Here is a 22,267-nt window from a genome sequence, read left to right on the forward strand (position 1 = left end):
CAAAATTCTTACGTTTAATATTTAAGAAATCACTGTCACACGCCGAAATTCCCAGTGATTGGGAATGCGCCAGAATAACCCCAATACCCAAAAAAAGGTGATCCATCCACTGTTACCTCTTATAGGCTAATTCCTCTTCTCTGCATTTGTGCCAAAGTATTCGAACACATTATTTTCAAACACATTTCCAGCTTCTGTGAAGATAATAAAATAATCGATAGTTGCCAGCATGGTTTTCTACGAGGAGTTTCCACGAAAACGCAACTACTAGACAGCATTCACAATTTTGCCGCAGCGTTGGATAAATCTGGTCGTGTTGATATCATATTACTCGACTTCGAGAAAGCTTTTCACCGTGTATCGCATCCTAACCTTCTTTTGACGCTAAGACCTCTACTTAAGAACGATTCCCTCCTTGCATGGACCGCAGCATAATTGTCTATTAGGCAGCAATCAGTGTCCATCGACGATGTCAGTTCAGATTCTGCCTACGTTCATTCAGGTATCCCCCAAGGTTCTGTTCTTAGGCTCCCCCCCCCCCCCCCTGTTATTCTTTTTGATCTTCATAAACGATATTGCTCAAGACATACCGGTAAACATCCGCTTATTTGCAGACGATTGCATCTTGTATAACGAAATCCACAGTTCTGATGACCAGGTTTCTCTTAACAAACCTTTAGCCTAGCTTACAAATTGGTGTACTCCGTGACAGATGCAAAGAAACCACAGCAAAACGGTAGCAATGGTACTTACGCGTAAGATGAATCCACTCGCTTTCACTTATAGTATCAGCAGTAACAATCTGTCTGTAGTTTCAAGTTGCAGATACCTAGGGGTAATTATTACATCTGATCTTCGATTCAATGATCACGGCACCTACATACACAAAAAAAGCCATGAGACAACTAGGCTACTTACGGCGAACACTTCCCAAAGCTTCGTGCGATGTAAAACTATTGGCCTATAAAACGTATATAAGGCCAAAACCAGAATACGCAGTGGCAGTATGGGATCCGCACACAAATACAAATATAAGGAAACTAGATAAATATTCAGCGAAAGGCAGCTAGATTCATTTTTAATTAGTACAACAGCAAAGCATAGCCAACTGCTCTATTAATTTCTGCAAATATAGAATCCCTAAAAACAAGACGGTACCGCGAAAGGCCAAAAACATTCTACATGATATGCAATGATAACCTTGGAATCGACAAAAGCACGCACTTGAAACCTCTTACGAAGCGTCCCACTCGTTCTTTCCATTCAAAAAATGTTAGCGAAGTTTTTTGCAGAACACACATGAATCCTTTCTTCCCCCGTACCATCCGTGAGTGGAATTGTTTGCCCAGAGAAGTAATCGAGAGCTCTTCTGTTGCCGCTTTCACTGCTGAACATCAAAACGGGAAATGATAGTGTCTTATCACCAATGGTCTAGCAACGTTCCATGAAAGCGTCACACCTATATCCTGCTTTTCTTTATTTTGGTGTTTCTGCAGTTATGTTTTCTTTATACTATGCGTCGCATTGACATGTATAACGCATCTAACCAAATACTTTTCTTTTTTCTTCTCTTTTTATTTTTTTTATTCACATTGCCAATTGTGGAGCAACGCTCTTGCCAAATGCGTCTTGATGTGTGTTCATATATCCACTGTTTTGCCATTTGAAATTATATTATTCAGTGCCATACTTGACACACCAGTCGCTTTTCTCCAGTTCCGTTTGTTTGTATGTGTGCTCTTTTTGTTGTTCAGGTACATCTGTACCGAAGTGTATCCCACTCTTGCTTAAGGCCTGGAATTCAGGCTAGCGGTACTTAATAAATAAATAAAATAAATAAAGTAAAAATATATTTTGTATTAGTGACATACGATAGGTATATTTAAGCGTAATTTCGATAAAAGAATTACGCTCTGTGTGCAACTGCGTTGCCCCACATAAGTTCTTTTTGTAAATTATTAAGATTTGAAAACATAATGTAAAATATTCTACGTATGCACCTTGAGAAACTATGCTGGTTATACAAAGTGGTATCTCACGGCCTTGCAGTATCTGTTGGCTTCAAAGACACACATTTGAGACGGTGGCGCAAAACTTCGGCAGAGATAATTGACACTGCATAAGTCTCTTTGGTAAAATGTTTTCTTTTTCCCGCTGGAGCTCGCGCCAGCGTGGAAACTGCGCCTCGATAAGGCCTAATAAGAACGCGCCTGATGTCTCAACACGCTCACTTGCCCCCGCGAGGAGTTCATACGTCGAAGGACGGCTCAGCAGCGTTCAAATGGTCATTAATGCATCGTAGCGTCCGGGACCTCCTTGGAGTCCTTTCTGTTTGTGGTTCGACACCGCGGAGCTCGCTGTGCACGTTCGCGCCGTCTCTTCTTTACATGTGTAGCAGCAATATGCGCTTTCCCTGTGCCGCGCCAGGCATCGCACCGTCAAGATCAATGTAGCGACCGCGCTTGCGCTCTTTCCATTTGTGCATTGACACCGCGGGGCTCACTGTAAATGGTCGCGGCGTCTCTACTTTACATTCTCCCGGCAAAGCAAGACCACCTAGACTTTCCTCTAGGTGGCATTGAGCGAGGCGGGGTAGGAGAAAGGAGGCGAAGCGTCGTGAAGGAGGAGGGTAGGTGGAGGCGCGCTGGGTTGACCTCCTCTGGCAGTTGCTACGGGTTCTGTGTGCGCTCGCTATGGACGTACCGGGTTGGTCTCGTGATCGAGAGGCCTAGCGTCGAGCGAGAAGGACGGAGGGAGTGACGCAAGCGGCGACAGGGCGAGCGCAAGTCGACCGACACCGAAGTCGTCGCCAAGCGCCGGTCACGAGCTGAACAAGTCTGGCAAAAGGCGCGAGATTGTCGTGCCCAGGCGACTTCCGTGGAACGTGCTAGGCGGCTTGCCACATTGCAGACATTCTACCCGCAATGCACGAAAAGGGGCTAGTGCCCATACGCTTGCACACAACCCGTGCTCGCGAACTGAAACGTCGTCACTGTAATTTCTTAATTTATGCAGTCATTTTAAGCAGGCATGACGTGCCATCACCTCCTCCCCCATTGGCTGCGCCGTCACGTGCCCAATGACGCACCCCCACACCTTTGATCAGCAAGATGAGTGCGGTGTGACGCGTGCAATGATGCATGCACTAGGCGCACCTTTAGTCCCACCTGCACTTAAATATATCAAATTTTTATTTTCAAAGCCGTTAATATTTTTTTATTTACAGGAACCTCCCTGAGAAATTTGATGTCAGTCCGAGCATTTTTTTTCACGTGTTTTTACTCTTTGCTTCGTCGGTCATTTTCAGTACCATCATTCCGTCACGCCGCCGACTGCGACGGATTTTCCCGTGGTTGGGCATATACATTTAATGCTTTCGCACTAATAAATCTTCATCTTGTTCTATTGCGAAAACAAGTATATAGACACCCGAAGCGAATTCTCGCCGTCGGCGTCGCCGTAAGGTTCCGTATATATTTAGGTATATGCACGCTATATGCCATGCCATGCTATATGACTTGTGGGATGTGCGGGTTATATCACCATCCCTTCTTGCTCCATTGTGAACAAGGCTTCTGTATGGAAGCCGAAAAGTCTTGTTTTTGAAGCTTCTTTGGTCGGTGTACGTTTTCTTTGTCATGTTACATCGCGACCAGACGGGCTTCCTTCGAATTCTCGTTTACATCGCCATACTGTTCTATCAGTAAAGTTACTCATTGCATTTCTTACACTCTTGGCAAAATTATTCCTCAGGATTTTGAGGGTCGCAGCAAACAAACAAACGTCGTGAAACAAAACACCGACAGCGCATGCCTTTTATTTTAAATCTTCCCATACTTAAATATCAAAAGTGCCAAGCAAAACAGAGCTCAAACCTGGAAATGATGTAACTTTATTGGCGCGGCTGTGCACTACGTCTGTGATCGGCCAAGGAAAAAGAATTCGACATACCCGATACGAATAAGTTGTGGTAAAGCCGCTAAGAAACACGTTGGCTTTGGCTTATAAAAATAAATGAAATTGTCCGATGGCAGGATCGAAACAGAGAACCCCAAGCACAACAGTTCGTTTTAATGCGTAATCATTTTTTGGCGAGTACCCTAGCAAATCTGTCGGTCACGCAAAGAGCGCAATACCTTGCGTCTGTATAAAAATGCGCAATTTGCGAAGTTAGGACGTTTAATCGTTATAATAGTCTAAATGTAGGTGACTGGCAACATTATAGGCAATAAGAAACCTGCTAATTTCTATGGCGAATACCTCGGAAATTCGGGGTAGCAAAATCGTGTCTGTAACGCGTGACACGTTAATTAATTTAATTATGAGGTTTTACGTGCCAAAAACACTTTCTGATTATGAGGCACGCCGTAGTGGAGGACTCCGGAAATTTCGACCACCTGGGGTTCTTTAACGTGCACCTAAATCTAAGTACACGGGTGTTTTCGCATTTCGCCCCCATGGAAATGCGGCCGCCGTGGCCGGGATTCGATCCCGCGACCTCATGCTCAGCAGCCTAACACCATAGCCACTGAGCAACCACGGCGGGTGCGTGACACGTTACCCATAGGAATACATAGGGCTCCATAGAAAAATGCATGGGGAATTCCTATAGTAGGGGTTAGCCAAATTGAAATTTGGGGGCAAGTCAGCTTGAAATTTGGGGGTGGGTCAACTTGAAATTGGCATGTGACTCAACTTTAAATATGGGGTATGACGAACTGAAATTTGTGGGTGGGCCAGCATAAAATTTGCGAAACAAGAGCAAAAGCAGAATAACAGCCGAACGGAAGAATGCTTGTGCATTAGTAGGCAATCCTCATAATTTCAGTATAATTTTTACTTTTGCGGCAAATTTTCTGCGTCCGTACGTGTACGCCAGTGTTGCGGAGTGACCACTCCGGCATTGGAATAACTCCGGAATTATTCCATATTTTCGCGACCCCTGAATAGAATGGGAACAACGCTTGGAGAAATGGAATGGGAATGGAACTGAGCGCCTTTTGCCCGGAAAGGAATGGGAATGGAATTATGTCTTTTTCGGAAAATAGAGCATTTCATTGTGTGCGCTGTTTTTTGCCAAAATATGCCGAAGAACCGATCATCCCACGTTCAAGCATTAGTACGTCAGAGCCTTAGGTTTAACAATAAAGCAGTATTTTTAAGATGACTTGGCTTATTACAAGCACGGTACATTCATAAGCAACGCGCCTGGTACAATTCTGTCCAATGCTGTCTGTATGTCTGAATATAATGTATGAATATAATAATTGTAGTTTGAAAAGCAACAGCAGACCACTGTGCTTACTAAAGTTTCGGTGCTTTAAAGCTTTATTATACGACTACCCCGAGCTCATGTTTAGCCGAATTTTCGAGCGTGCTTCGCTGTTTCATCTTTTGGTTCGCGGTGCATTTGCTGCCATGGCCGAGGTCACGAACACTGCTTCCCATCAAATATTGGCTGCGGATCATTCTTCTGCCGCAGGCCAGGCACCAAGCTTGCGCGACTTCGAGGTCTGCATGCTTTCACCACGCCAATCGACCGTTCTGAAATACCTCTAAAGACAAACAAAAACAAAACTGACACATCATGTAAAGAACGCCCGCGGTGTCCCGAAGTTACATTTTAAAAGATTTGGATTTGGTTGATTCCTCCTTCAAGCTATTTTTGTGTTATTGTGTATTGTGATCCTTGCTATTTTTCTCCTTTCGTGATCTCCGCCTACTTTTCTTTATTACCCCCTCCCGCCCGGGAAAATGAAATCCTGCGTACGTTACTCCTTCTAGTAAAAATCGCTCTGCCCATAAACGCAGTTGCCAGGCAAATAAGACCAGTCAGTGAGGCGGCAGTCTGGTGCTAGTATGTTTATTTGAATTACGAAGCCTATTTCATTCAGTTACTATCAGCCGTAGTGCCCTAGCCGTGGCAGTACGCGCACGACATTTATTCCTAAAGAACAGGAAGGTGCAGCCTATGCGTTAATGTGCATTCAATTTATCGTTGGGCTGGAGAAAACGGCTGTGTCTGTCCCCACTTTATTTTGTGTAATGCAGTCTTCATGTGTGCCAGTGTGTTGTCGAGCGCAATCCCGTACGGTTACATATGCCATCATTCTCTTTCTGAAACTCAATGGCATTGTATGTTTGCCGCTTGCGCTACCTGTACTTGCAGCGGCAATATTCACTAACTGTCGCACTCGCTTTATCTTAGGACCCAAATGCCGAGGAAGTCGTGCAAAAATGGCGGCGCCATCGTTGCGTCTATACGCAAGAGCACCGCCGACACGGAAGAATTGTTGAATGTGGCCGGACTGCATTTGAAATGTCGCAGCGCGACGAGGTGGCACTCGCAGCTGCGAATTATGAGGAAGCTCGTTACCGCTTTTTCGAGTCATACAGGCCTGGCAGAAACTCTGCACGCGTGCAAGAAGGCTAAACTGTCTAAATATGAACTGAGGCTGAAGACAGACTTGATTGAGCTTCTCTCCCCTCTAGAGGAAGCCACGGAGCTGCTGCAGAAAAGGAAAGAGGCAGCCGGTCTTTTGCTTTCCGCGTTGCGAAATATCGAAGTTTCCTTTGTGGAAATCTTAAGCAACGGCACACTTCTTTGCAAAGATGCGGCTAAAAGCCTACAGCGTAGCCCGGAGAAGCGGTTCACAAGCACGTGGACGGACTTTTGATGGGTGCCCTCCTACACCCACGGTTTAAGTCTTCTTGGTGTTCAGCTGCAACAGCCGAGCAGATGCGTTCTGCTGTTCTGGGGCGGGGGGCCTCTTTTGTTATGGCAGGACAGCGTCAGCATCATCGCGAATGCAGGCCCGCGATGTGGCTGAAGGGCTCGGCCTGACAGTCCCAACGTGGGAGCGGCCCGCGTCAACCTAGGGTTGACCTTCAGGACCCAATAAAGTTATTCATACCATACATACCAAGACAATATGCCTGGATACATTGCAGGGGAAATTTCTCTTCACCTTACAGGGGGAACTTGCGCCGGCACGGTTAAGCCCCTGACCTATCGGAAACCGAACGCTGGCTGCTTTCCCGCCTCGCAAGGGCAGTTTTCGCTGCGAATGCGACGTCAGCTGACGTGGAACGCGATTTCTACGGCATCCTTGATAATGGCAGCGAAGCGAAATCGGCTCTCAAGCACGTCTTCCGAGCAGCTCATGTTTGTTAAGCGCAACGTATATTTAGGTAGAAGGCACATGTTTTATCTCACCTTTTTTTTAGAACTAACCGTTGAAGCAGTCGTCATTTACACTTCGGGTTTTGAAAACTAAACGGCGAACCGCCCATTTAGCTCATAACATTTTGTTGCAAAATGTAGACGAATAAAGCCAAAATGAAGCTTCTTTTTGCACCTTTCACTGCTTGGGACCTATATTGCAGCACTTAAAAATCACGAGGATACCTAAGCAAAAGTGCGCTCTCTCGTCAGTTTAGCACTGACACATTCAAGCTTAAGCAATATTAAAACATCACAAGCCATTAAAACATGCTGACCATTCAAATACTATAGGTAGCGGGAGAAATGCCCCTGTGCGAATTAGTAGGGCGGTTGTACTGCACGAGATACGTCACCAAGCTACTATCCTTTGATTTTTGTATAACGTGTTTTTCGTATTTTCTCAGTTCTTAACGCATCTGGTGACGTCAGCTTCATGGTGAGTTCATCAGTAACCCGATAAAACTACCAAGATGCCTTTCTTATCTTGAGGATTTACAGGAATGAAACTAAACTGCCCGGCCATTCCCGCAGTACGAAGTTTTTTTTTCATTCCTAAGAATTGAAGGGAATGAAATTGCGGCAAGTTCTACGTCCCCGGAATGGAATGGAGGCCCCATTCCGCAACACTGCTACCAACTTTAGGCAGTGAACACACTCCTAAATAAAGCTTGTGTGTACATACCACATCTGTGACGACTTTTGTTTTCGACAAGTGATCTTGTACAAAGGAGGAAGCATTTACGGATTTTGGAGTCCAGAGGGGTTTAATTCTAAAATACGCTTGAATTCCTCCGCACACAAGACATTAAACGTCAGCTCCTCCATAAAGGATATCATGCAACGTTCGCCTTTCTTTACTTTGTGCTTGATAGCTAGTGACCACATGGATGATCTGTTAAGCCATTTCGGAGTAGATATAGCGCACGCCCACACTCCGGGTTTTAATCAACGCGGAGGCGCTAATATATTCGTCGTCCATCGTGAAAACGAAAATATGCGAGGAAAATGTGTAGGGGTATCTTGCCAACACTTCATTTTAACCGCGGATGTTTTACCGTTCTCCTGACACCGGTCGGGGCCGCTTGAGGTTTCTCAAAAGGGAGTCCGTGATTTGCGCCTCCTCCTCCTCCTCTGTTCCAGTCGAGCTGCGGAAGGTGCTGTCCATGCCGTTGGCCTTCAACTTCCTTTCCAGCCACGTGAAAGCCATCCTGATGAGGAATGCCTGCATGGAAGTAGGTAAGCACAGAGAACCCCCGCGAGTAACACGCGATTGCCGTGGGCGGCATTGCGCCAGGAGTCGTGGTGCAGGTCACTATACACCCAGCCAGTTAGGTTCCTTAGATTGACAAATCCGTTACCCGATGACATCTTTAGGCTTGTAGCGCAACTCAGAACGAGCAAAAAAGGAAGGTGGAAGGGGTAACGAAAAGGAACGAACAGGGTGAGCGCTCACCGTGTTCTCCGTTCCTTTTCATTACCCCTTCCACCTTCCTTTTTTGCTCGTTCTGAGCTGCGCTACAAGCCTAAAAATGTCATGACATACCAACTCGCCCAAACTGCCACGCTTTTGGCCGCTACCGGATGTTCGTTTTCTGTGCATGGCAACCTATCGTCCACGTTCTTTGAGCCACACGCCGCCGTACCTTGGTCGCTGTGACGTTCTGTTGCTGAGCGCAAGGTCGTGAGTTTGACTTCTGATCAGCTGTTTGGAGTCCAAGGCCAAAAAAAAAAAGCCCATGTATGTAGATTTAGGTGCACGTTTAAGAACCCAAACCGGTCGCAATTAATCCGTAGCGTGTACGTGTAGGGTTTACGTGTACGTAAACCCTACAATTTCGTTTTCCGAACATTTCATTTTTGCAATTCATTTTATGTCAGAACACAATACGACAAAATGCTACACACACTTCCGGGCCCTCAGCCGTATCTCTAGTCTCGGGTCCGTGGAACAGAAGGTAACACACAGTGTTGCTTTCTGTAACACTGTGTGTTAAAGGAAGAAAGGCTGCCCGACAGGTGTACTGAGGCAGCCAAAATAAAAAAAAATATTGTACAGGGGCTAACTTCAGTCGCACCTAACTTCACATTTACTATCCTACCTCCAGCAACATACATGTATATATGTACTTAGAGAGAAAAAACATATAGCTTAAGAAAGCATATTCACTCATTTTCACGTTTCGCCTCTGTCTTGTGCTCCAAACTCTGTAACTTGGCTCGTTTTGCGTAATGCCGTGCTGCGTGCGAAACAAGTCTCGGGACCTATAGCCTACAGTTTTCGTTAGCATTCAGCCCTAGAGCCACCGGACATTTCCAAGTAGGAATTCCAAGTAGTACTCATTAAAATGAAGTGACCGTATCGTCACGCTGCGACATGCTGAATGTCGCACATGCAGATCGGCTGAACGACCGCGGTCTGGGACCGCTGCGCGAGGTGCTGCAGACGCTGCACCTGACAGAGTGGCCCACGGTCAAGATCGACTTCAACGACTCGCTCATCGAGCGCGTGGCCGCCGCCCTGGGTTCGCGGCTTGGCGTCTTCCCGCTCGCCAGGGTCGACGTAGACCGAGACCCCGACAACCCGTCGGAGTTTATCATCACGGTGCGTGTCCGCGTAACGGAAGCGAAGACGCACCAAGACCTTTAGGCGATGCGCGTGGAACCCCCAACGCACTTGAGAACAGAGCGCGGGTTCGGGGACGCATCTTATGCCTTCGACACTTTCAGGACCATCCCGTAATAGTCGCAAACGTTGTCGATCATTTGGACAGCGTGTGGCAGAAGAAAAGTCACCTGGCTAATGACCATCGGGTGGCCCCTGCGCTAAGGGCGCGACTGGCCGTACGCCTGCGCTGCTCGTTGCGTGGGCTTGTCGCGGCAAGGAAAGCACCGCGCACGTGTACCGCCGCACGTGCGAGGTGACAGGTGCACCAACTTACGTGGTCTGCAGCGCGGTAGCCCCAAAACAAAACCTCCTGGCGAAGTGGAGGGTTGCCTGCTTAAAGCTGCGACGTCAAGCTCGAAGGCTTCATTGAGGGAAGTTGATGAATAGTGCGGGCAGCTTCTAGAACTATTATTTTTTTTCTCTTTGCTCGAAACATGCCTTTTCAACGGAAGCGTCGGTTTCCCTTCTCATATTGAGAGCGAGCAGGCTTTCTGTTATCTCGGAACCGTTGTTTCGAAAGCGGCAGCGCAGCCACCGGGTTTACGGTTTTGGTTAACCCGAAAATGTTTCAAAAGCAGACAAGTTGAGCGAGGCCTCCGCGTCGACGCGCTTTCCAACGTACTTGCCGTCCTGCGGCTGGAGTCGGGCGTCACGCACCGAATGGTCATTTCGCACTTGCAGCTATTTTGCACTCATCGTATATATCGTATATCACGATACTGTTAAATAACTTGCACCATTAAAAGTGAAAAGAAAAGGTGTAAATATGTCTATAACTCACACCCTTACACCCTCTTTCTTTAGCTGTAAGTGTGCGAGCTACGGGCACATTTACACGCTTATTCACATTTAAAGGGTGCGTAGTCTGTTTTTGCAGTGATAATTGCTATATACAGTGGCACCTTCTACGAGCCTCTTCTTCGTCTCCCTTGACGCAGCTGGACGAGCCCTCGCGCGAGGTGTTCCGGCGCGGCCACTTCCTGCGCTCGGAGCGCGAGCTGATGGAGTACGAGACGGTGACGCGCAAAGCCTTCGACAAGCTGCAGAACCCGGCGCTCAGCGACCTGCTTGGCTCGGCCGTGTTGGGCCTCGAGGACGAGATAGCGCAGGTGCGCGCGGCATGTATACCTTCCGAGTGTCTATGCGTTATATTACGCCGGCCCGTGTGGTTCGTGAATGGATGAGCGCCGCGATCACTAAGATGGAAATATTTCGGGCTATGCAGTTAGTTAGTCTTGCAGAATGACAAAATCGCGATGCATTACAGGCAAGACACGGCGACCGTGTAGATACGCAAGACGCCCACAGTGCTGTCACAATTAAGACTGCATTGTCGGGTGCAGGTTTTGGGTTATAGTTGGTAGGACGTAGTTAGACTAACGGCGCGAACGGGAAAAAAGAAAGAAACTTGGACACCTGGACACCGTGTTTGACTCGTTCTCTTCTCTTGTGTTCAATTTTTAATACGTTCGCGCTGTTAGTCTAAATAACAACCCGCGATCACAAATAGACGAGTGCTCGCTGCGACTCATGCCTGAAGCGGCCACCGGGTGCTACTTCTCGATGCCTTCAGGTATATACATAGCTCACCAGGGTTTATTGGCCTGTTTGCCGGCTCCCAAGTTTGTGTGCTGCGTGAGGCCTGCGCGATTAATTGAAAAGACGTTCTACGTCGGCCGCCACGCTCATGAGCGACGCGCTGAATCGAACAAATGTCCAATCTACTGCGCATCCCAAATACCCAAGAAAGTAAATGGGAGAACAGCCTTCTCCGTGGAGCATTGCACGCATAATGTGGAAGATGTCGGGACGCCTCCTACCGCCGGCAAGTTGTTTTTGATTGCGATGGTAAATACCGTATTTACTCGATTCTAAGCACCCCCTTTTTTTGATGATCGCGATGCCCAAAGTGAGGGGGGGGGGGGGTGCTTAGATTCGAAAAATCTAGAATGACTCCCCCCCCTCCCTCTTTTCGCTGCGACATCACGACGAGATGGGTGCGAGAAATAACATTTTATTTTGCAAACATCCGAAAGAAAAATCGGTGAAGACAGTGAACCCACCGCTTTTGTCGGATGCTCAGTCACTATCACTGCCGCTCACGAGTCCACGCGGCTCTGCAGCGGCCGCGGCTGTGCGGCAAAATTGCGCCGCGGACGCCGTTCCATCTCGGGACTCCGACGGCTCCGGCTCGATGACAGAGCGAGCAAGCGCGCTTGGCGGCCTTGGCTGCGCGCTCTTCCTAACAAATAGGGGAGTGCTTAGATTCGCATGCAAAATTTAGAATCGCGAAAATACGGTATATATGGACCCTGCGGAAGAATTTTCACCGTCGACGTGATATATATAAAAAAGAAATTATGGGGTTTTACGTGCCGAAATCGCTTTCTGATTATGAGGCACGCCGTAGTGGAGGACTCCGGAAATTTCGACCACCTGGGGTTCATTAACGTGCACCTAAAATCTAAGTACACGGGTGTTTTCGCATTTCGCCTCCATCGAAATGCGGCCGCCGTGGTCGGGATTCGATCCCGCGACCTCGTGCTCAGCAGCCCAACACCATGGCCACTGAGCAACCACGGCGGGTCGTCGACGTGATATAGCGCATATACTTAGGTAAAGCAGTATGTGTTTGCCGTGTATTCAATGCAGATGCTATGCTATTCAACCGCAAAAGTAGCTCAGGATAACAATTCTGAGCAATCAACTTCTTGAGTGAATTATTCCTCAGAACTTCGAGATATTGTAGCCCGCAAACAAACGTCGTAGAGCATTACATTCATGGTGCATATCTTTTATCTTCAAATCTTTCACACTATCGAGAAGTTCAAAACAATATCAGTGCTCACGATCTGAAAGTAATGCAGTTTCACTGGCGCCGCTCTGTTACGGGCAGCGTAGTAGCCGCCTATGCCTCGCAAAGTGCCTGGAGCGGCCAGTCGCGCAGTAATTTTACGCATTCGCGGGCTTCTTTCACGCTCGGAAACACACTTTTGTGTGCCACGTATTGAGCAACAGAAAGCTGTATCGGGAGTTTTTTCATGTTGTTCTACAATTCGTTCATTGACACTTGTCATCTTATTATAATATTTGAGAAGTTGAATAATTAATTAGGCCTAATTATGTAACAGGCGGAATGCAAAATATAATCTGAACATCTTCAAGCGACGGCATACAACGTTACCTTGGTTCTGTCCAGCTACGTGGCATTTGCGCATCTTTAAATAATTCGTGCATGCTAGTTGGGGCACCCTTGTATAGAGGGCGTGTTAAAACCTTTAAGGCCACCAAAAATATTGGGGTGCCCGCATAAGGTCGCGTTCGCATACACTCGCGCCCGCTTACAGCTAGAACGCCGTCCGACCAGTTGAAGCGAAACGCTATAGACCTTGCGATCTCTCTCAATGCTTCGCCGATCGGGCGAGACTGTCCATCTTTTTTCGGCGACTTTTCGTTCTCTTTATCTTACCGTTTCTACATTTTAACCTAAAACCGCAGGTAATTTCCTTATGCTGTCGCTAGCTTCGTTGTCTGTTGCTTTCGTGCGGTTGTGCGCAACCAAATATTGAGCCCCTCGGTCCCGCTTCTTCTCGTTCTAGTATGCTGTGTCCTTACTGGCCCGTGACGCTGCAAGCTGCCCTTATTGCCTATATTGTTGACGTGTGCAAGTGTGACTCAAGGGGAGCGAGAAGGTAGTGGGTTCGTGGTGGATAGCCATATCGGCTATATATATCTCTCAAAGAAATACATTGTGACAGACTGTGAGAGGTATGGTAGACTTATGGCCGTGCACTTCTTGTCGCCGAGTGTTTACAGACTTTGCACGAGCAATCGGTTCACAATTTCTGTGGACCACAGCACAGACAAAAGAAATTTTGTTTTTTTATATTACTTTTCTCTAAAGGCTGTATATAGAGTTCGTGTAGCCACGTGATAGTCCACAAACACGTTAATTCGTTTACAAGATGTCAGATGGAAATCGACAAGCTCATTAAAGCACTTTAAGTGACCTGCTAAGTCAACAAGACACCAGAAATAACACACTCGGAACTGAACGAATGTTACGCCTAAGGTCAACGTTTGCCGCTGTTGAATTCACCAGCGCACATTGCACCGTTCCCAAGTTTACTTCTTGAATCATCTGTGTGCTTATATACCGGAAAGAGAGAGATGTAGAAAATAGTATATTTAAAGGACGGCTACCAGACGCTTCTAGGCACCTTGGAGCCAATTTTGAAGGTGAAGCTTCGCCCCTTCTCGGCGCGGGCTCAGTGCTGCGGGTAATTTCTAGTTTACGAACGTTTGCAGGCAATGGGGCCGACCGCTCAGACGGAGGAGAAGGTGCGGCAATACGTCAAAATATCCGTCGCTGACCTCCCGCGCGGCAGCAAGGTACGTTCCACACACCATTGACCAGCTACAGCTGGCAGAAATGACTAACGTGAGTCGCAGTGTTCGTACTATCTGTCAACATTCACAGTAAATAATCCGTTTCTTTCGATTTCTTTCTTTCTTATGGAAGCACGCACCCTTAGAATTTCATTAATGAAGCAGTTTGGTTGACAGCTTGATTGGCGTGTACAGTTAAACGTGATTAAGACGACGGCAGTTTCCAAGACGTTGGGGGGTGACACGTACATTTTTTGTGGAGAACACGGGTAATGCGGGCGATGGAAATTCAAGACGATGAGTCCACTTGTCGAAACGTTAAAAAAAAGGCTCCTGCTTTCACCTTGTTCTCGTTTTGCTCGTCGCACATTTTTTGTGTTACACGAAAGATATTTTGCTGTCAACCGTTCCGTTTGCCGAATATTTCCGTAAATAACCCGAGTTTAAGCCTGCGGGCGGACTTGCCGGCAGTGCACGCTTTCTGAACTGACGCGCCAGCGCTTCTTGCGCCTCAGTTTCACTGGCTGCACTTCCTGAACCACACCATGGAGAAAGTACAACCCGTGCACCGCAGCCAAGTGATCGTCGTGCGCAGCATGCCCTTCATCAAGAAGCTCGCCGAAATCCTCGAGGGACGACAGAGGTAACTTCTCCGCGGCTCTAGCTATTTTAGATATACGTGTTCCATCGTACGCAGAGTTACATGGCTAGGTAATCTGCCCAGGTTCGATTGATTGATTGATTGATTGATTGATTGATTGATTGATTGATTGATTGATTGATTGATTGATTGATTGATTGATTGATTGATTGAATGATTGATTGATTGATTGATTGATTGATTGATTGATTGATTGATTGATTGATTGAAACTGTGAAACGGTAGAAGATAAAAGAGGTGCGGCCGCAAGCAGCATATATACCTAGCTCGTTTAAGGACAAGTGAATCATCCCACCGTCATAGATGAGAGCAGAAGGTATTATTATGTGAGCAAGACGCGGTGATAAGGAGTGGGAGACTTTATTATGAAAGGAAGAAGGAAGAAAAAGATAGATTATGGAGATTGACGCAAGTATCCTAAAAGAAATGTTCAGCGCAACCGAAACATGGACACTCCGGTGAACCTTTCTTCCATGCATGTGGTTTGACAGCACAGGCTTTCATCTGCTCGTGCCCTCTGAAAGTGTTCAGAGGTATTTGCGAATCCGCATCTTTGGTGTTCACTTCCACATGAGTAAGTGACCGACGTTCACTGTGTTGTAATGTGACGAAAGTGTAGACGTTTCTGGCTTGCTGGTGTGTAATCGCACGGCCTTCAACTGGCAATGTAGCGACAGATTGGACAGTGCAGACAAGAGCAGCGCCCTGTGGTGTCGCTGTCATTTGTATTGGTTAATGAGTTTTCATGGGTAAGGACAGCACGGATGGTAAATAAAGAAAGCGCGAAGTGTATAAAGTCGATGCAGATCTTTTTTTTCCGACCGAAGACCACATATTACGAATCACGAAGACTACACAGAAGTCACTCAACCGGGTTTCTAACTTCGCGTTGCTATCAAGCCCATACCAACTTTCCCGTTCCTGAATCTTCATGCATGCACAAGCATGCGAGTTTCTGCAAAAATTCACTTGGCTAATCCATGCCTTCTGATAAATCCGCGTGTCGCTCGGCCTTGATGACCGTAGTGAATCACGAGCCAAGTAGCCGAGCCAGCCAAGTTCTGTAACGTACCCCTCTGCTTTGAGTTCAAGCGTCGCAGGGAGTCAGGCGGTGAAGCGCGATGACTGAGTCTGTGTTCTGCCTTGCGATTGTCTTGTCGGTATACGCGCGCTTTGCACGCGACAGTTCGGCAAACCTTGTTTGGCAGCAGGAACGGTCTCACTCGTCTGCGCAGGCGCACCATCGTGAACTACTTGGGCCTCAAGGCGTTGCTGGTGTTCTCGCCGCTGCTACCGCCGAACAGCGAGGGCGCGGTGGCTGGTCTCCTGGGCCGGATGCTGACTGGCCGCACACCGGACCAGCTTCCGCGCTGGCGCCTCTGCCTGCGCGCCGCCGAGGACGCGATGCCGTTCGCCTTCCTCGGCATGTACCACGACGTGTTCGTCAGGGAGCACAACGTGCTGCAGCTGCGCGCCTCGCTCAGCAAGATGAAGGACCTGCTGGCCGCCTCGCTCGAGGACGTCGTCTGGCTCAACTCCAAGGACGCGCCCAGGGCGCTGGACAAGGTTCGAGTGCGCGGAAGGCGTTTGTTTTTCGCTGAGCACGGAGTCCTTGCGGCAAACTCGCCAATCTATCCGTCGGTTAGATCTATGGGCCGGTATTCACGAGAATTTCTCTCCGCTAGCTAGAGCAGCTCGTAAGAGCAGGTGCTACTCGGTCGCGATGCTTGACAAATAATATGCGAAGGTTGGCCTGTCAATGGCAAACAAATTTTGGCAACGGAAAGCTTAGAGAATTCGGCCCCTATTCCGTTAGAACCGTCTGTCATCGACCGGCTACCTTCGCTCATACTGGGGTCGCTTCCATGATAATGCGCTCTGTCAATGTGGGTCCCTGCGCCGATATCCACACAACTTGTGTCAAGTGCCGTCGGCGATGGTCCATTGTTGCCGTGGTCGTCCTGTTACCACGCCGATCGCTGTCATGGTTGCAGAATGTCTGGCCACGAAGAAAGGCACTTACAAAGTTTTTCGTTCGTCATAGGCCGGCCAATAAGCCAGTCAGCGGAGGCCGAAATGGACTATCCTATAGCTGCACTCTTGCAGAATATCCCTCTGCCCTCCCCCTCGTCGGCTAATTAATATTTCACTGCCCTGTACGCTGTTTATTACCTGGAGCATAGATCTGTATCAGCTTCTCAATGTTGCACTAGATAGCGTAAGTTGTTTGCCACTAGCAGCTTGTCACTGGCGTTTAGCACGTGCAGGTCAAAGCGGAGTGAACGTATAGTGAACAGAAAAGCCGACGTCGTATATCTTTGAAAGGGACATAGCGCAAATGTTTGGTGTATACGAGTGTGACGGCCTGTTTGTATGGGTGTTCCGTGCCCTCGGTTCTCACTTGAATAAATATTGACTTCCCCGCAGTTGAAGCGCCTCGACTTCGTCGAGTTCTTCCCCGCCTGGGTGATGAGTGAGGAGGAGCGAAATGTGTTCTACGAGTCGGCAAGTACTTTTAATCAGAACCTCATACGTGTGTGAATTGTGTGTCTCGACTGCTATCGATAGGCGGTAACGGCATAGTCGTCGGGCTACGTCCGCTCGTGAGTGTAAACCAACAACGCTGTGCTTTTTGTGTATGTGGGCTGGTAATTGAGGAAGCTTGTCCTCGCGAGTGTTCTCATAAAAATTATTTTTATTCCTTAATTTATGCCATAATTTCTCTAAGAACTTTTCGAGAAACTAAGAAAAAAATAAGCCTTAAGTAAAGCAACGTGTTCACAAATCTAACTGCAATGAAAGCAGATTTTGGAGTACCGGAACTTGGAAATTTATGGATGTTCAAGAAACGTTCTAAACATTTTCACGTGCGATAAATCAGGGGAACGATAACGTAAAACTATTCCACACTTTTCCGTTCCTCCAATCAGCCCTCCTCAATTGATAAAAATTTTTTTGACTAGCCCTCACTTCGCTTGTCTGCTACGCTAAGCCAGAAAAACCGCGACAACTCCTAATCTGATATGATGTGTGCAAGTGATAATGCACGATTACATTTTTAACCTTCAGCTGGACGCCGCCACGATTTTCCGCTAGCCACCGAAAGCTAAGAAAGGAGAAGCGGGCCAATCGCCCACGCCGGCACTGCCTTCCTCCTCCGTTTATCTACTTTCACTGCGCTAGCCCGGTCCCACCGAAACCTTCTCCACTTCTGCGTGCTCGTCACCTCTTGCCAGCCAATTCGGGAAAAAAAACGCCGCGCCGATCAGCACAACCGGCGTAACGCGTACCAACTGGCGTTCGAAACGTGCGGGCCCATACCGAAACTCGAATTCGGGCTTCAGGTTTTAATGCGACCGCTACAGCCAATTCGGCGGTTGGGCTGTATTGTAGCTATATTTGTCTCTAGGAGCTGAGTGGTAATGGAGCTATATGTGCCAGCACCGCGAGCATACGCTGTATTCAAGAGCCTCCGCACATGCTCTGGCTTATCTGCAGATTTAGACCGCATGCCTAAATCGAATTTTGAAAAACCGCGATGCAAACGGCTAACAATAAAAATCTTCGCGCATTACCTCTAAGCTGACATTACAAACGCAACGACTGGAACTGTACTGCAGGCATGTTTGTTACTAAAGCGGTACAGACAAAAGCTGGTGGGATCTTGACGTTGACTCATTCTTCGAGTAAAATATGCAGATCCCACGCACTGTGGGAATCTATGTAAGTGAAGCTTTGTCTGCTGTTTACGTTGATCGACGTCATTTGGCGGTGATATAGATTGACGGCATAGGACAGTCGTGACGGGATGTGAAATGTTACCTTGCCTTCTCCGCCTGTTTGTTGTTCTTGCTCTGCTCGGCGCTTTACGCGAGCCTTCGTCTCCTCGACACTATAAGTGCAGGCTTCGGCGCCATTCCGGATCGTAGCCTACAAAACTGCCTCCCCTCTCTCTTTATTTCCTCGCTAGCATTTTTCCCACCTCCTCGCTCTACTGTCGTTGCTGTTGCGGTGGCACGGAGACAAGCGCGACAGCTCCTGCACTGCATTTGTGGGGGGGTCGCGCCTAGTTACGGCGTCCAGAGGGCATGGCACATACGCGAAGCGACGTAAATGTTGACACGAGCTTCTCGGGTCGTCTTTCCTTTGTGCTACACTCCCGTAGTCTACTAACGATATCGTTAAGGGCACCGTGTCGCGGAAAATCCGGTGTCAAGGCCGCGGGCGTCGCTTTGCGCTTAATCATTCTGAACCACAACTGCGCAGGCCCTCCACATGACGCATATACCTTGTCTTGCATTCTTTGCGAAGTTATTCCTCGAATTTTCAAAATGACAGCTCATAAACAAACTTCTCGAAACAAAACGTCAACAGCGCATGCCTTTTGCGTTCTTGCGGCATGGTCACGTCTCAGCCACATTCCGACGCGGCCGGCGTTAGTGCCGTGCGTCTCAAGTACGTCCCGACGTGGCCAGCGTTAGCGGCATGCCAAACCGCAGCAGCAGAAGCAACGGGAAGTCGAAGAGATAAAGAAAGCTTCGCTTTAAAAATTGACCATCCTTCCACCACTGTGAAGAGGGGTGCAGGCGAAGTACGGGATCCGCTGCTCTTCGTTGTCGTAACACTTCGGCCTCGCGCTCCCCCTCGGCGAGGTCGGCACGACGACGAAGAGCCCTTTCTCGAGCGAGTTCCCGGCGTCGTTCATCAAATGCTGCATGTTCGGCCGAACGCGCGTTCCGCTGTGAAGTGATTTTTAAAGAGAAATGGAAGAGATAAGTGCAGTGCCGTTTCGCTTCCGTTGCCGTTCCTTCAACGGAGCCTGCTCTTCGGCAGAATGAACCAAACGCCGCCTTACCTATCTGACTGCCGGGCCTGAACTGGCTGGAAACGGCGGGCGCCGAGGCGAGTGAACGCACGATCACACCCTTTCCCTCTCCCGAAAGGTGGGAGACCTGTGATTGGCTCGCGACTTGTGCTGCGACTACTTCTCCATGCATATGAAATCCTGCTTTAAAGGGCGCGTAGGGGGGCTTGTCATTACCAAATTTATACTTAAAGCAACTGATTTCTAGATTTTTGTTCTTACGAGACACGACAAATCCTTTCTTACGAACACTTATTCAAGTCCGATTGAGCAATGTCTTACCTAACTTTGTTGTCTCGATGAGGGAGGGTGGGTGTTACGCAACGAGTAAAGTTTTACGTGAGGTGGTCGTAGCATTTAGATTTTTAAACCACCACTTTTCCATAGAATATTTGGCTGCAGTCAGTCGTAAGCGGATAAGCTCGGATTTAATAGATATTATGTTCCCAGAACCATTATATCGATTAATGTACCGCGAAGGTCAAGGGAAAGATGTCCTAAAACGTGTGAAACGAATGATTGTACCAGGGGGAGTGAAAACATTCTTTTTTAAACTACATACTAATACCTTGCCTGTAAAAACATGGCTAGAAGAAAGAGGGGACTATATTTACCATGGGGGACTAACTGTTTGATTTGCAAGAAACCAGAAACTATAGAACACGTTTTTCTGGACTGTTGGAGTGCGGTCTTCTTTTGGGATATTATGCAAAGAACTATTAAAAAAGAATTGCCGTTAACAGCGCATGGTATCCGTTACCTATCCACAGTGCAAGACAGTATACCTTAAGACATGTTCTTTCTTCTCGGCCTTCACAGTATCTGGAGAAACCACATGGCTGTAAGGAATTGTGATATAAATGTGAGAACAGTAAACTCGTATTTTGCTGAGAATATCAGTAAACTGCGGGAAGTTTTTCAGAAGTTAGCGTATGACGATGATCTGTTGTCATTGATGGATGCCCTTGCCAAAATGAAAGTTTTGTAATCTCAACCGCAAGCTTCAAGCGCAGCGGTGGGAAAGTGAATATTGTCAGATGGTGGGAGCAGTATGCATTGATGTATTTGTTGAATGTCTGGAAATAAAGAAAAAAAAATTGGAAGTGGCTGAAACGGCTAACGTGGTGGCTTCGCAACCCGTAGTTCGGCGGTTCCGAATCCGCAGCCTGACAAGCAATTTCTATTTTCACGCGGCTTGGGTATTTTTTTTTTTTTCGTACAACACCGACGCCGACACAAGTGAGCCAACACAAGCTTTGCCTGAAAACGAGTTAGGCTCCAATCAACACTGTGAAGGCGGTTGGACAACGAAGCTGTAAATGACACCTAGCACGATTACCCATTGCGACGTGGCTTGAAATTACTAACATAGTGACATTCGCATGCACTTTACCTGATAATTGGCCCAAGAGCTTTCAACGGCCTGCCACTTGGCTTGCGTTGCTACTTCGTGCACCTAGAAAGAGTGAGCCAGAGACAAGCGAAATACACGTCCATCATGCACGGAGCAACAAAGTCCAAATTCGCGTAGATAATTTTCTGTATAAATTTAGAACTTGCACCCTCAAAGCATTTGATTGCATTGCACCTTCGACGCTTGACCACGTTTGCAGCATCACAACATTCATCATCATCCTGCCACGCTTGACGCTTGCGCTGAGTGTCACTTCAATTTTAGCCTACGATTGGACTACCACCGGGATCGGCCCATGGGAAGAGGTTGTTTTTGCCCATGGACACGGCAAAGGCATTGCGGGGTAGGGGTATACAGCTTCGCGGTAAAAATCTGTCAACGTAGGCATTGCTGTCTGCCTTGAAAGCAAACGAAAGTGACCTCCTATAAACGAGCAGAGCGAGTTTCAGTGGTCTCTTCAAACAAGGCTGTGGGTCACCTCCCCATGCTTGCATCGGCGGTTACGTAAATTGGACGTCAGGAGATTGGAATAAAAACAGATTGCAATAGTTCTGCGGTAATGGGCCCCAAATTTATGCTTCCAGCCACAGGTATACGTGATCTCTCTGTATTGAATACAATGGTTTCTTTCTTTTGTTTTTTTAAGTAGGAACCGTTAGGAAATGAGATTCCTTTCCACGTTTCTAGTGTGCTTGAATAGGAAGGTCGTATTCGACCTAAGACTAAATGATGTGCGCAGGCACATTCACCCCAATTTTACTTGTAACGTCGTCTCAGTTCGTATAGCATGCGCAGCTGTGTGAGCTAGAGAGCGCATAAGTCACCTCTGTGATTTGGATGGCACTGGTGGCGCCCAGATATGTGCAAATTGACCATTACACGAATACATGTGTCCATGCTTTATTATAGCCGAGCGAAAATTATGAGCTGGCGACTTATACCCTATAGTTACACGGGCATGCTAACCACGGTTAAGACGCACCTCATTTCTGGCTATCCGAAGTTGAAGAGAAACATTACTTGAGCTGCCTGAGTAAATGACCCCTTCT

General features: G+C 47.6%; 1 protein-coding gene across 1 annotated transcript in view; it reads left to right on the forward strand.

Moving 5' to 3' along the window:
• The window catches only part of LOC142574487 (endothelin-converting enzyme 2-like), a 44,974-nt gene that overhangs the window by 20,223 nt on the left and 2,484 nt on the right, over positions 1-22,267 (forward strand). Inside the window, exons 6-12 of the mRNA XM_075683550.1 lie at positions 8,366-8,461; positions 9,622-9,827; positions 10,829-10,999; positions 14,199-14,282; positions 14,795-14,922; positions 16,176-16,506; positions 17,368-17,445. Of these exons, the coding sequence (XP_075539665.1) occupies positions 8,366-8,461; positions 9,622-9,827; positions 10,829-10,999; positions 14,199-14,282; positions 14,795-14,922; positions 16,176-16,506; positions 17,368-17,445 (1,094 nt within the window). The remainder of the gene's footprint in view (positions 1-8,365; positions 8,462-9,621; positions 9,828-10,828; positions 11,000-14,198; positions 14,283-14,794; positions 14,923-16,175; positions 16,507-17,367; positions 17,446-22,267) is intronic.

This window comes from Dermacentor variabilis, chromosome 3, assembly GCF_050947875.1.
Source record: "Dermacentor variabilis isolate Ectoservices chromosome 3, ASM5094787v1, whole genome shotgun sequence".
Taxonomy (NCBI): domain Eukaryota; kingdom Metazoa; phylum Arthropoda; class Arachnida; order Ixodida; family Ixodidae; genus Dermacentor; species Dermacentor variabilis.